Source organism: Pinus tabuliformis, chromosome 8 (assembly GCF_031772625.1).
Source record: "Pinus tabuliformis cultivar Carrire ecotype Pingquan chromosome 8, CPIR1, whole genome shotgun sequence".
In the NCBI taxonomy this organism is placed as follows: Eukaryota; Viridiplantae; Streptophyta; class Pinopsida; order Pinales; family Pinaceae; genus Pinus; species Pinus tabuliformis.
In genome coordinates, this window is record NC_142294.1 from 1,376,058,997 (window position 1) to 1,376,074,131 (window position 15,135).

General features: G+C 36.1%; 1 protein-coding gene across 1 annotated transcript in view; it reads right to left on the reverse strand.

Annotated features, from left to right (window-relative positions):
- APC4 (Transducin/WD40 repeat-like superfamily protein) overlaps positions 1-15,135 on the reverse strand; it is a 465,104-nt gene that overhangs the window by 364,846 nt on the left and 85,123 nt on the right. The window contains exons 8-10 of the mRNA XM_089373770.1: positions 8,123-8,283; positions 7,804-7,904; positions 7,622-7,696 (exon numbers count right to left, since the gene is read on the reverse strand). Of these exons, the coding sequence (XP_089229896.1) occupies positions 7,622-7,696; positions 7,804-7,904; positions 8,123-8,283 (337 nt within the window). The remainder of the gene's footprint in view (positions 1-7,621; positions 7,697-7,803; positions 7,905-8,122; positions 8,284-15,135) is intronic.

The window sequence follows — 15,135 nt, forward strand, 5'->3', positions numbered from 1 at the left end:
CAAACAAACAAGGGAAAATCCATAGTTTTCTTTTCCATCAACTGAGCATTTTTGGAGTGGAGATTTACTCCAGTATACCATATCCATATTTCCAGGTATGTAGAAAAAAAAATTTGCCTTCATTTTCTTTGTTTTCCAAGATTGGTATCTACTATAAATTTAGAGTTTTCCTTGTTGAGAAATCTAGGGCATTACGATTAAGTGAGTTCTCTTGTAATGATAACTTCTTGTGAATCATTTTTACTTCTTTAGATTAGGTTCCTCTCTTGACTTAGATTATTATAGTGTTCATTTTCATCAAACAACTACCAAATCATAAACAATTAGGAGACAAGAGACACAGAATGTAGGCGATCAGCCAAGGCCAAAACCTCTCCAACTTGAGAGGAAAACCCAAAGGAATTCTTCTTCTTATAGAAACTTCAATTGACGAATACCAAAACCAAGAAAAAGACCCTTGATGTTGAATTTTCGAAGTCTATCCGTTAGAAAATTAGTCTATATTCTCTTGGTTTATTTCTTCTGCTTGTTTAACTTCGAACAAGTTATTTAATACATTTAAATACCGAAATAAACACAATACAATCACAACATCTACAGATCGTCAACTGAAAGAAAACAAGCACACAAGTGACGCTGTTATTTTGGACAAATGTCCCCGAAAAAACCCAATGCGAGAAAAACGGTGCAACTATTCAGAGGGTTATATTATTATGCAGTCTATCTGAGTACAATTGGGTGCCTAACCGGCTCACCCGACAGAGAAAAATACACGACAGCAATACCTCTATATCCGGAAACAGGTATTCAAGAAACATGTTCCACGAAACCCTCTCTAGCACAACTGAAGCTCAGCGTTGGCCCTTCTGGCCTTTGGGTCAGCCTCCTGCTAACCTGCGTCAACCCCAGGACCCTCTGCGTCACTCCAGCACCCTCTGCGTGGATGACGCAGTCCCTCTGGCCTTTGCGTTGTCTTTGTTGGGCTCTGCATAGCTTGGACTGGCTGCTGCTCTCGCTCTCTTTGCTTCTATGTTGGTCTCTCAGTATTATCCTTGCCTCTCTGCCTTGTACTCATTGCCCCTCGCTGTTGATCACTAATTCAACTTTGCTTAGCAACCCTACTCTAGAAAAATGAATGACTGATCACTTTGGTGTGTTCTCCAACTGACCCTCAAGCCTCTTCTTATAATTTTCTCGTTGGTCCTTCAACGAGCGAGATTAAATCTCTAATCAACAGCTAAGATTAGATTTGGCTCGATCCATGACTTTTGGAACCTTCTAACCCAGTTTTATATTAATACCCATTAATATTTTATTTTTCCTAAGTTTAAACTTAAGAACTCCATTAAAAATATTAATTATTTTAATATCTCCCAAACCGGGTACAATCTGTGCAAACCATTTCTAGGTCTTGTAGATCTCATGTGCTTTAGCTTCTCCACCAATTTTCATGGCTAAAGCACATCCGATGCTACCCCAAATCAACACTTGACACAACAACCTCTCCAAGACCAAGTCACAAGACCCTTCTTCACTACTTCTTCTTCTTACCCAAGACAACAATAGTCAAATTGACTTCTATCACTGCAAATTTTGGCTAAACTGGTATTTCAACCTTCCTCCATAGGTCTGCAATTCTCAGCTGCCTAAAACTTCTGCAAAATCAAATGTATGGGTTGAATTAAGGATCTTGATGATGTTTTCCTTCTTCGCTTGGCTTGAGGGCTTCTCCTTGTAACCTTGGCTAGCAAGATTGATGGTTTAGTGACCTTTTACTTGGCTTCTATAAGGGTTGGTGTAACCCTACTGCAGAAACCCTAGTTTTTGTCACACGTGTGAGGAAGATGACCCAAAAACAGTCCCAAATTCCTTCGCTCTTCTTCCTTTGCTTCTCGTTGGTTATGAGGCTATTCTCCTTGTGATTCTCGCACTTCTTCTTATTTCAGTTGCTTGACCGAATTGTGTCCTAAGTGAGGCCAAGCTCACTCTATATATAGTGATATGTTCCTTGAAATAGGCCGACTTGTGCCAAGGGGTAGGCTGACTTGTCATTCTAGAAACATCTTCATCTCTTTTGAAGGTCGACATGAGGGAGTGCGTGTGACAAGGTCTTGGAGGTTTGTAACACAACTAACTTCTCTTTTTACAATGTGTAACATGCCCAAAATGGGTCCTCAATACATGACATTGACTCAATAAACTTTATGACTTGATGACCAAACCTCACAATGGGAGCTTTAACTAAAATAAAATTCCGTGAGCATGAAAGCCATGACTCAAGCATAACAAAATAATTTTATTTTTCTTCTTTACATCAATTACATAAAAACATAATTACACATGTCATTATGAAGACCGAACCTAGTTACGTTTTCAACATGCCTCTTCTTACCCTCTTTTGAATTTCCACATTTGTTTTGTATGGAAGGTCCAAAACTTGAAAATTTAATCAGCTCTACAAAATGGCAAAGCCATTGGACCAAATATGGGAGTATGGTGAGTCATGTGAGGGTGATAATAGAACAAAGTTGAGGTGCAAGCTCTGTGGAATGGAAATGTTTGGCAAAATCACCCACTTGAAATACCACCTTGCCAAAATCCCAAGGCATGATGTGGATATTTGCCCTATAGCTACCCTAGACATTGTCCTTATTGCAAAGAACTCAATTCTTGATACTACTAGAAAGAGAGATTAGAGGGAGGAACTAAGGAATTTCATGGGAACCACAAGCTTCTCAAGGGCGAGGGAAACCTAATCCTTGGCCACACCTTCTTAGTGCAGTATTATTATCGGATTATCGTTATAGTATCTAGAATCTAGATGCCTCATGATGATCATCTCATGAGATACATTTATTTTTGTTTTAATGTGATTTTGTATTAAGTTTTAACTATTATCTTGTCAGAACTTATGACTGAGGAGTCAAGACAAAATGACAAATATCATATTTCAGACTTTAGTATCTACATTTTATACATTTTATATTGTAGTTTTATTTTCATATTTGTGTGACAATGTGTTTGTTTGATGTTGATGTTTGCTTTAAAAGAATAAAAATTTGAAAAAATGTTAGGATTCAGGACAAATATCATATTTCAGTATATGTTGTCTACTATCAATGATTGATGTACCACTTGACATCTTATACATTTTATATTTTAGTTTCATTTTCATATTTGTGTGAAAATGTGTTTGTTTGATGTTGGCTTTGCTTTAAAAGAATAAAAATTTGAAAAAAAATATGATTATTTTTATATTTTTTCAAGTTTCCCGATATTTTCCCCAATATTGCCGATAATTTAAATTTTGGACCCCTGACAATAAATTGTCAATAATGATAAATGTAACATTGATATGCAGTAATAATATACCATAATACCTGGGGGATGTGATCTAGCTATGTCACTTTAGAATTAGACTCATTGGCAATCGAACTCAGATCTACGTTGATCAAGTCAAAATACCCTTGCGCACTTCAGATTTGCCACAATCCATGCCAAAGACAGAGTAAGATGATGTTCATCAATTTCATATTCAATCGAGATCATATCAAAATAAAATCTCAACAGTCATGTGCTTATGATCAATCATCACACATTGGAAATGACCTCTATTACCATCTCGGCACCCCCACTTATTAAATTGCCTTCGAACCTACGCCAAAACAAGGAGAGATATAGAAAACACATTTGATGTGTGCTAGTTCCAGAACAATTAGAACAATTAATCCTCAGACACACACACCAAAATGCTGAATTGCACTTCGTATATATAGCCTTGGATGACCACATCGGCTCGATAATTACCATTGGAAAATACCTCAACCTCGTTTGATGTTATTATGTTGACCAAATCAAATTAATCGTTGATGGATCAATCCAATCTTCGCGAACTAGATCATACCATTAATCTTTTTGCACCAAATCCATCTATGGATAAAATAATATTTAATCATGAAGACCTGTATCTCAATCAATGGACCAAAAAATTATTTAACAATGTTGGCCTAGACAATTTTCATGTAAAATTCCTTTGGTACCAAACCAACATTCAATAATTGACCTGTCCAATCGTCGGTGACCAAAACCCAATCGCATTCATATTCACGCCATGGGAAAAATCATTTGTTTAATACACATTTTCACCTACCAGAGCAAATGTAGGTAATTCATACTTAATCTAGGCTACAAATGCAAAATTTCTACTGCAATTCTAACACTCAAAACTTGTGGATGCAGATTGCTCATTCTTAAACGACATTTGTAACTTAACTTAGAAAAAGCATAAAGACCACTGCCCAGAACTTCTGCCACATGTATCAGGGCAACTTCACTTCCTCTGTAGAACCTCCAAGACCTGTACAACCTTAGCAAATCTTCGCAACTCTTATGCACTATGTCAAACACCAAAAATGCAACAAGAGTCAGGACCACCAGCCAACACCAAGTTGACATCAATGCCAACCAATCAACCAACCATAATGCCAACAGTTGGTGAATTCAATTAATCGTCAGAGTCTAACTAGTCGTTGGGGACTCGGTGGACCAATTAGTTGAGCAATGGACCATGAGAAAAGGAAATCTTGCACTAAATTGTGGAAATTTGTCCAACTTAACCCCATAGTGGATGAATTAGAAACTATAATGTAATAAAATTATGAATTAATTTACTAAGTCTCCAAATTGTGGATGACTAATAAATATTTTATTTAGAAAGTGTCAAACTAGCCATTAGCTAGTCATCAACTAACCTGTATAATTTTTTCTATAAAGGTTACACTCTCCTCATTTGTAAGTTGTTGTTCACTTGAGACAAGTGCTATCTAATACAAAGAGCTCATTCATTTTCCAAACATTTGTCTTGTCCAATTGTGGAGTGGCTTTCGTTAGTATTTATCTTCTTGCTATTGCATTAAGTATTGAATTATTTTTAACCTAATTTCATTTTTCTAATTAGTAAATTTATCCTAAAACTAATGTACTCTACCATTGAAGAGCCAATACGCTACGTGGAAGCAAACAACTAAGGTTCCCCACTTGTTTTGTTTTGGTTTTGCAAGTAAATGATTCCACAGGTTTTAAATACTTTGTGAGAAGAATTTATTATCATAGGCGCTTTGTATCTTGCCATAGAGAGAGAGAGCAAAGTTTGGATACGTCGCATAAAAGGGTGGATTAAGCCAAAGTGGGTCGACTTCCGAAAGGACCAAGCCTACTCCCTGAACATAAACCAGGCATTGCGAGTTAAAGAGATATCTACTTCACACTCTTGCAAAGGGTGAGACTCCATGAAACGGGTAAAATTTTCCAACAACCAAAATAATAAATTCTTCAAAAAATTCTTCAGATTTCTTTTTCTTTTCTGCATTATGATAGGATTTCTGATTACTGGTTTTTACTGTCATATTAATTTACAGGAAGAATTTGTTTGGGTATATTAAATAAATTGCTAGATCTAAACCCCATTCAGGTACAAGTTATTTATCCTTACTTGCATTTTATGCTTGTATCTAGCCTATCGGGTTGAGAAATCCAAGAAGGTGGCAGTTAATCGTTTTCTCTTATTATGACATTATCTTGTGATGTTTTTGTTATTATTATTAGTTCTTATTAATTATCCTTTCTTATCATCAAGACTAATGCCAAGTAAAAAATAGAAGAGAACACAAGATGTAGGCACGTTGCCAGGCCAAAACCCCTCTCTAGCGGAAAACCCAGTCAAAATTCTTCCTTCAGTAGATTCAAGATGAGACGACCAAGACCCTTACAATTTAGACTCAAGACTACCTCCATCGAGTCATCCTTGTTTCATTATGTTTGCATACCAAGATCCATGACCTTTCTCATTGTTGTGAACCCTCATCACTGTAGTTACATTGAGACAGTGATGGCATCAAAACTGTGGAGTATTGAACTGTGATAGCACCAAATCTGTGACAGCATAGAACTGTGGTTGGCATAGCACCGAAATCATCTTTGTGCCTAATCTGAGCTATTGTAGTGACACCAAAATATCTCTGAAATCCGAGCTCTGTAATCCAAACTTCTTACCGTAAATGGCACCGCAACTTCCTCTGAGATTGCACCAAAACTTCCCCTCTGTGATCCGAACTTTTGTGATAGACGCGGAAACATCCTTTCTGAAATTCTCTGAAATTATCACCAAAATCATCTTTGAGATGCGAGCCACTGTTCTATATTTTGTATGTGAAGTCCTAGGCTTGTATATATAGTGGTTCAACCATCATAAATGAGCCAATATGACTTTATGAAAGGTTGTTTTTTTATTTAAGATCAGGCTGACATGATTTCTCTCGAACGAAGTTGACATGATGATGATCTATTTGAAGCCGATAGGAGACTTGGTGGAGGAGTCTTTGACCAGCAAACAAATTGACTTTGACTCATAAATAATCCTAAAGCCTACAATGGAGGCTTGACCTATAACAATTGACCCAAGCATGAAACCCATTCTTTAATAAGTCAATGAAATCAATAATAAAATTATTTTTGCTTTCTTTTGACAAATATATTACATTTTTTACTTCAAGTACAATTATGAAGACCAAACCTAGTTACATTCTTCAACATTTCGACTGTAAATCACTAGGTTAAGAGGGTGTTTTGCTTGTGGGACCTGCATTTTCAACCATCATAAGTCTACAAACCTATAGGTTTCAACTCTATACTTGTTTATCAGTAACTTTTCCACACTGAATAAAATTTTCCATCAATTTAAATTGAAAAAATAATTTTCTAGAAAATTTCCAGGTAATTAAACACAACCAAGAAAATCAATTTCCAGCTAGCTAGAAAATAGCTTTTCAACCGAAATTTGAGAGGTTTAAAATCCTTTACAATCACCCTCTAGCCTTTCTACAATTGGGATAACTCCCTAGAGGTGTTTTTCACATAGTAGATTAGTTGTTACAGCAAATTAGCCTTTTGTCCTTGTGTTTTTACGCAGGTTTACAAGTTGCCATACAGGACAGCAAGTTATTTTCATCATAACTCCTTAACCATACTTCAAAATCAAGAAATAATCACATATTTGGTTAAGGTAATTGCAGTAGACCAAAATCCATAGATCACATGATATATCTTTGAAGTATTTTGGCTACAAATATTTGTTGTAGAAATCTGCTTCATTTTTAATACCATTTTTTGCAAGTCAGCAAACATATCAAGAACACCTCCACCCCATTGACTCCATACAAGGCACTGGACATCAACCGAAGTTACTGGGGAATATTTAGGGACTCCCCCCTTGGTTGTTTAAGAGGTGTTGGGTCTAAATAGTGGGGCCTAGGGCCGAGGAGACAGTTGGTCCTTGCCCTGTGTGTGCCCATCTAGCATGGCTGTCAGGACCTTAGCAGCCCACCTAAAATGATCGGTAATAGGAGGGAGCCTAAAAACAGAGAGGATGAACAATTTTGGTTTTGCAAGAACAATGTTCATAGTGACATGCTGAATCAGCTCATGTTTACACTTATAATAGAGAAACCAATTGAAACTTTCTTTTTCAATTGAAAATTCTAACGAAGATTAGCTTCACTATTCAAAAGAATCATCATTTAAATCATTTTGAATTTGAAAGAATTTGCAAACATGAGAAACTCACCTGCAGATGGTCCCCTATGATAGTATGCATCTCCTTGCCAGTAGAATCAATGTTCTTGGCTAATCGTTTTAGTCCCTGCAGGTACCCATTCATGCATTTTCTGAGAGAAAGCAGTAAGCATTGGAAAACATGGGAACCCATTGAGGCATTTGGAAAAGCAAAACAAAAAATTAACTTCATACCCCTTCACTTAGAGAATTTTCTAAAAACTGACGTAGGGCATCACTGACTGGAACACCACACAAAACATTCACTAATTCGTCTTGTGGACTTGAATCTAATCCTGCAAGGAATTGGTCAATTGGACACACATGCATCTGAATATTACATTAAAGAATGATATGAAAAGTACATGCAGACAGACGAAAAATAAAGTTATTTTAGGGAATGTTGATCACATTTTTCAAAGAAGAAAACATCACATAAAATTTTCAAACTTATACCATTAAAAATCCATATCTGTATTAGAAATTTAGAAAGAACAAGATTGAATTTCTTTACCATGGTCAACAAGTAAAGATGAAAGGAGACGGAATTTCTCTCTAAATGTGTTCATGGAATCTGACCACTGTTTGTGCATTGCTTTTAAGGAATTAAGGATAACATCTTGAAGTTCCTCAATATTTGAGACCTGCAATGCCACCTGATAAAGCTCCTTGTGCCTGAGTAAAAGAAAATACAGAATGGAATAAGACCACATCCTTTTAGCAACAGAAATAAATAATTTGGCCAAAATATTGATTTGAATCCTGAAGGGTAAACGTCTAGGAAATTACCACATGATGGTATCATCATGCAAACATATACCTATAAAAAAACAGATATATGAACTGTACCAGGTAAAATAGAGAATTATGGATCACAAATGCATTTGCAAATAGGATAATAATCTAATTACTGCAACCAATGGAATGCCCTTCGAACCATTTTGGCCTATATATAATCAAATGGACAAAAAAATTCAATGGCTGATTGGGAAATGGAAATGAAGCCTCTGTACTCCCTAGCAGTTTTCGGGTCTCCAAATGCACTCCAAATCATTTGACAGCTGAAAAACCTTGCTCATAGTTGAAAAGAATGTATAAAAACCAATGTCACCACACTTAGAATCGGCAATAAATCAGCAAGGCAAAAGAGCGAAGAGTTTTAATCGTATCGGGAAAAAATCGGTGAATTCAATAAATAAAGATATACACATATATTGAATTAAAAAAAAAAAACAACATTTTTCATTGATATTCAATAAAGCCATGTCCAAACAATGCATAATATCAATAGACGTTCAAAATATCATGAATGAATATGTATCTCATATATGTTATGAGTCCAAACATGATCCAAAGCACTGAGTTCTGACTCCTAACGAGTGACTACATAGAACCAAAAGCATATTCTTCTAAAAAATTATAAAATACTGCATACTAATCAGTAAAAAAGCAGTAACTGAAATCTCTTGATTGCTGCTGAAATGATACGGTAATGGTTTGGTACTGAAATCTCTGACAAAGCACATGCTGAAGCTAACACTGGAGCACACTGCACACTACGCCTCTGTTACACGACAATTCTATTACATGGAGTAAACGGAAATTGAAATCATGCCTCTATTACCTTCTCGGTGTATGAGTTGTGGGTCTGACCAGTGAGAAGTGAGTTACGGACTGATGTTTAATTTTTAACCTAACTAAACCATGTAGCAAAAAATGCAAGAACAATAAAAATTAAAACCCGTGTTTGCCGAGTTGAGGGCTGAAGATCGCCTCAATTTGTCTAAATCACAATTAATCAGTGAGTCACAAGTCAAACTCGTGTTGACCACGAGTCAAACTCAGTCAATGCGAGTTTGACTCGCCCAAAGTTGAATCAGATCGTTTGATGGAAGAGCAGAGTTTGACTAGCGATTAATCGCGAAATGCGAGTTTGACTCGCCCAAAGTTGAATCAGATCGTTTGATGGAAGAGCAGAGTTTGACTCGCCCAAAGTTGAATCAGATCGTTTGATGGAAGAGCAGAGTTTGACTCGCGAGTAATCAGAGATTCATGTTTCACTGATAAAAATACAAAGAATGGAAAAACACTTAAATTCTATTTATAATGTCATTCATCTAATTTGGTTTACACAATTTCTGAGTTTTTTGAACTCAGCAAGTTCCAATTAAATTCATTGAGCCTCATCAAACTCAATGAGCTTGAACAAAGCTTGATGGATTTGGCTAAAAGTCTTGATTGAGCTCGCCAAACTGGCAATCCCAATCAACTGGTGGAAATTCACTAAATTTTGATAGGCATTGTGACTATGGTGCTATTAAGTTTGTGCAAGTATGTGAATTCAACAAATTTGTGACCATGGTCCTGCTTTCTCTTTGCAATCTGCCATTAAGCTAATCAAACCATGGTGAAACCGATCATCACAATGCGTGCAGCCATAGTCTCCAAAAGGAAGGAAGAAACATGTGAGAGATAGTTACAACTTACAAGATGCACAGGTAGAATATTGAGCAAGCTCCTAATTTTAAGAGAACTCTGAATTGAAGAGGGACAGGCATCTCTCATTCTCATACTGTATCAACAATGACATTATTGATCTATCTCCCTTGTTGAAAAATGCAGCTAGTGTCGGTCTTCATAATTGTACTTGAGTCATGATGTAATGTATTTACCAAAAGAAAGAAAAAGAAAATTTATTATTAAAGAAATTGACTTATTAAAGCATGGGTTTCATGCTTGGGTCAATTGTTTATAAGTCAAAACCTCCATTGCAAGCCTCTAGGGTTTATTTCAAGTGTCCTTGTCCATGTCATAATGTAAAGAACCCTTCTTGGGATTTATTTGTCAAGAAAGAAATATAATTTCATGCAAATTAGGTCTTCTAGGCCTCCTCCACCAAGTCGGCCTCAAACTGGACAAGTCGAGCCTAACTGAGGGTCAGAAACTACAATATAAAGGCAGCTACTCGACCTCATTTGGTGCACTCACTCACCAAGTTCGATCTGCAATTTTTGGGGCAGTAAAAAGTACAAAAATTCAAGAAGATGAAAAAGGCTAGTAAAGGAGAAGGAGTTTCATCTCAAGCATAAGAAGTCGAAATTCTCTCTCTCTCTCTCTCTCTCTCTCTCTCTCGTGTGAAGTTGCTAAGTTGCAGGAAGGGTCAAAACTTTTGTTTTGTTGCTGGGCCGAAATTCTACTGCTGGGGGTCGAAGTTCTGAAGCTGGGAAGTCGAATTTTTGGATTGTTGTTGTATTGAAATTGCTGGGCCGGAAGAGACTATTGAAGGTTGTTGAATCATTTTGGAAGGTTGAATTAGTGGAGGAGGAAGGTCTATTGGTCTAAGGTTTTGGTCCATCTCATTTTGAATTACTGAAGGAAAAGTTCTTTGATTGGGTTTTCCCTTATATAGGGGTTTTAGCCCTGCCTGAGTGCCTACATCTAGTGTCCTTGATCTTTGTGTTTTGGTTTTGGTAATTGCTTGATGAACAAAGATAAAAGAGAACATAAGAAAGTTAATAACAAGGACATCACACGTAATTATCCACATAAAGAAAATCTTTCTGCATTTCCAATTTTCTAACTTGGTATCAAAGCTAAGGTGAAGAAGGAAAAAGGCAGACTGAAGATCTATTGAAAAGAGAGATTTAAGAAAAAGAGATCAAAGGAAGATTATTAAGGAAAAGGGATCATATAAGCCGAACATCTACAGGAACTATGTCAAACTCAATGAAGGGAGAAAACTGTTAAAGTTTGGTTAACAATGGTACGTTCTATGCTTAGCACAATTTACTTCAATGTTCCTTAGTAGCCCAATAACAATTTCCAATTTCCAATAGCAATCACAATAATCACATTGACAGTAAAAGCAGATAGAACATGAAACAAAATGCAGAAGACAAGCCAAAACAAGAGGACACCAAATTTGGCGGATACCAAGGAAAAACCCCAATGTCGGGAAAACCCTTTCATCAATTCTTCTTATTATTAAATCAAAAGTCAGCAAAGAGAGAGAGTACAAAAGTCAAATTGACTTGCCCAATACAAAGTCAAAACAGCCCTATAAATTTCTACAGTCAAACTTCAACCCTAACTAGAAACTCAATGTTGGTCAAAACAGTAGCAAATCTTCCTCCAAGCAGCTCGATCTTCCTCAGTCAAACTCGGCCTGATCAGGAAGACAGATTCAGCCCAAAACAGCTCGGTCAAACTCAGTCAAATGAGAGAGAAAACTATTGTAATTTTTCTGCAGTAAAACAACAGTCAACCATAAAGTCAACATAGGTCAAACAGCCCAAAATATCTCAGTTTTTGTGCCCAAATATGCGGCCTAGAAAAATCAAACTTTTGACCCCAAAAATGCAGTCAAATTTGGTCAACAAATCCTCAGTTAATGATGGTCAAACCCATCCCAGAACTTTGAAATTTCAGCCTGTAATTTTGCCCAGAAAACTCGTCCTCCTTGCCACCTGTGTGAGACAGAGAAGCTACCCAATAGTTGTACGAACCAATTAGATGAAGAGAGAGAAGATTGTGGGAGCGAATGAATATGCCAAATGAGGTGTGAGGTCTCTTGCATTTATACAATTCGTTGTGGGTGAAGAGACACATCCATTGGGCTTCTTGAGCCTACATGATGATGAGGCCGACCTAAACAATTTGCACATGTGTGGCCATAAATTCAAAATCACACTTCTGCTTGTCCGAATGAGATGAGGTTTATATCAATCTTGGACCTCTCGAAAAGAGGAATCCAATGCAATCATCATCTCCATCAAATGAGTTGTCCCAATGTGGAATTTGGCCCTAGTTTCCAATTTCAACAAAAACAAACTAGAAGGAGCCTCCAACTACAAGGCATGGAAAAAGAGGATAGATCTCATCCTCGTAAACAACAAAATTTGGGATCTTGTTCTAGGAAAAGTCAAGAAGCCTACAGATGAAGCAGATAAAGCAAAGTTCCGAGAAACTAAAATCTTGGCCATGAACCTAATAATGGATGGAGAAAAGGACAACCTCATCTTATACATATCCAACATAAATTTCGCTCAAGAAATGTACAAGGCTCTCTCCAAACTATTCACCATCAAGAACATTGGTCAAATAGCAAGCCTCAAGAATGAGTTAAGAATTATTAAGATCACAAAAGATGATATTGTATCATCCTACTTTATAAGGATATCTAGAATCAAAGACAAACTCCAAGCAATAGATGAAATTGTCCCAGAAAAAGAGCTTGTAATTACTGCGCTTCTAGGACTACCAACCTCTTGGAGTGCCTTTGCATCAAGACTTAATTGTTGGAAGGATACACCAACATTTGAGCAAATGTGGAATGCATGTAGTCAAGAAGAAGCTCGAGTATTGTTAGTAAACAACAAGGAGGATGAAGAAGAAAACATCTCTAATGCCTATTCTTCTCATCACAAGAAGAAGGGAACCTTCAAGAAGTTTAAAGGACCAAGAAGAAAGTTGAGATATCCAAGATCGAATGTTATAATTGACACAAGATGGGTCACTACAAAAATCAACGTCCAGAGAATCCAAAGAATAAGAAGAGAGATAGGGATCAAGCAAATGTTACCGATGAAGCTCCAGCTAAGAAGAACAAGACCGAAGAATCAAAAGTCAAGCACTTATACTACTAAGTCCTCTCTCTCTCTCACATATCCCTCTTAGTCTTCTATTTTTAGTTTTGAATTGTTTTATGTTTTCATTTCTAGAGTTTGTAGGCCTAACCTGTCTTGTTAGAACATTTTTGAATATTTGATAAGTTGTAGGTATCCCTCAAAGAATGGATTAAGATGGATCCTCCACCTTTTTACCAAAAGACAAGTATCCTATTCTTTGTTTCATCTTTTCATGTTTGGTTTCCTCCTCACATCAAGACTTGTTTGTATTGTATGCTAATCACCTTTCTCTTTATATTTTCCTTGGTTAGGAAAGCTTCCTAAATGCTCAAGGCTTATGTTGGAGACTTCAAAGGATAGACTTGAAGCATGGAAGAAGTTTTGTTGCAAAAGAAGCTTGTCAAGATTTGATGTCCTACAAGTTTTGTTAAAGAACATTTCAAGGTATGCCTTAGACTATAAGCTTTGTTATAAAGTTCTCTTTATATAAAAGGTACGATCATTCTCTTTTGAAATTTGTTTTCCATTACTGACATCGCTATGTCTAAGGTTTTGAATCTCAAAGATTCTTGTTAGGATGATTAATCATTAGATTGAATCTACCCTCATTATATTATCATCTGATCATTCTTGTGTAACCCTAAAGGGGTTCACTGTAAAACCCTAACCTAAGGGTATGTCAATATTGATTATGAAACCCTAGTCTACTTAGGGTTGTTAATGAAATCTAGAAATCCTATTCTTTTGATATTTTTGGTTTTGGTATTGTTATGGCAAAATCCTAGTCCTTTAGGGTTTATTGTTAATGTCTAAACCCTAGATCTTTAGGGTTTGATAAATTAAGGTTTTATAAGTTAAAACCCTTGTGATAGTTGTAGTAAGATCCTAGGAATTGTTCGTCTGTCTGATCGAAACCCTAGCCTGATCAAAATTGTTGTATATCTAACTTTAATGTATTGATGTTTGTGTCTTGGGTTTACCTAGTAGATATTGTTGTGATATGCTAGTGCATGATTATGAAATCCTAGTTATGTATATGCAAGTATGCTTATTGATACTCATGTTTTAGTTTGTGAATTCTAGGGTTTGTAAAAAAGCCCTAGTAGAAATTAATATTTTAGGATTTGATGATATTATTGATATGTTTTGATGATGAAAATATAGGGTTTTAAACAAACCCTAGTAGAGTATGTCATAGAATATATTATTGAAACCTTAGATGTATAGTACTGTGATTGGATTATTATTTGATTTTCTATCTAAGGCCTTGTGTATTGAAATGGAATCTAGGGTTTATGACAAAAACCTAGTAAGAAGTTGAAGTCTAGTATGTAAAAAGATGTGTCTCTCGCTAATTATGAATATGAACCTAACTAGGTTTAGGTGTTTGATGTCTAAAGTCTAAATGCTTCCATTATAGTAACATGATTTTGATATAGTTAACTTCATGCTTCTGTATGTTTGTATTTGGTTGTACTTGCTATTAAATTTTTGCAGGTACATAATCTTCAAGATGATGAAGATGTTCATGTGATAATAATAAGCATGATGAAGGAAGTTATATGAATGATGATGATCAAGATGACCTTGATGTCGTAAGAAGGAATGAAGCCATGAAAGGTTCTTCAATGTTATAGAAGAACGGATTGGTTGATATCCTCAGTTAAGAGGGAGCCTAGATAGAAGAAAGAGTATATCTCCCCAGTTGAGAGGGAGGGCATATTATGACAGTGAATACCTTTAAGTAAGCAAAAGTACTATAGATGAATGTTCATGTTTCATGAAGTTGCAAACAAAAGACTTGAGAAGATATGAGGATGTATTTGGTGTTGCTGAAGAAATGAAAGAAGAAGAGAGCTTCTGACAAATTATATATATGGATAACTTAGTGATGAAAGTA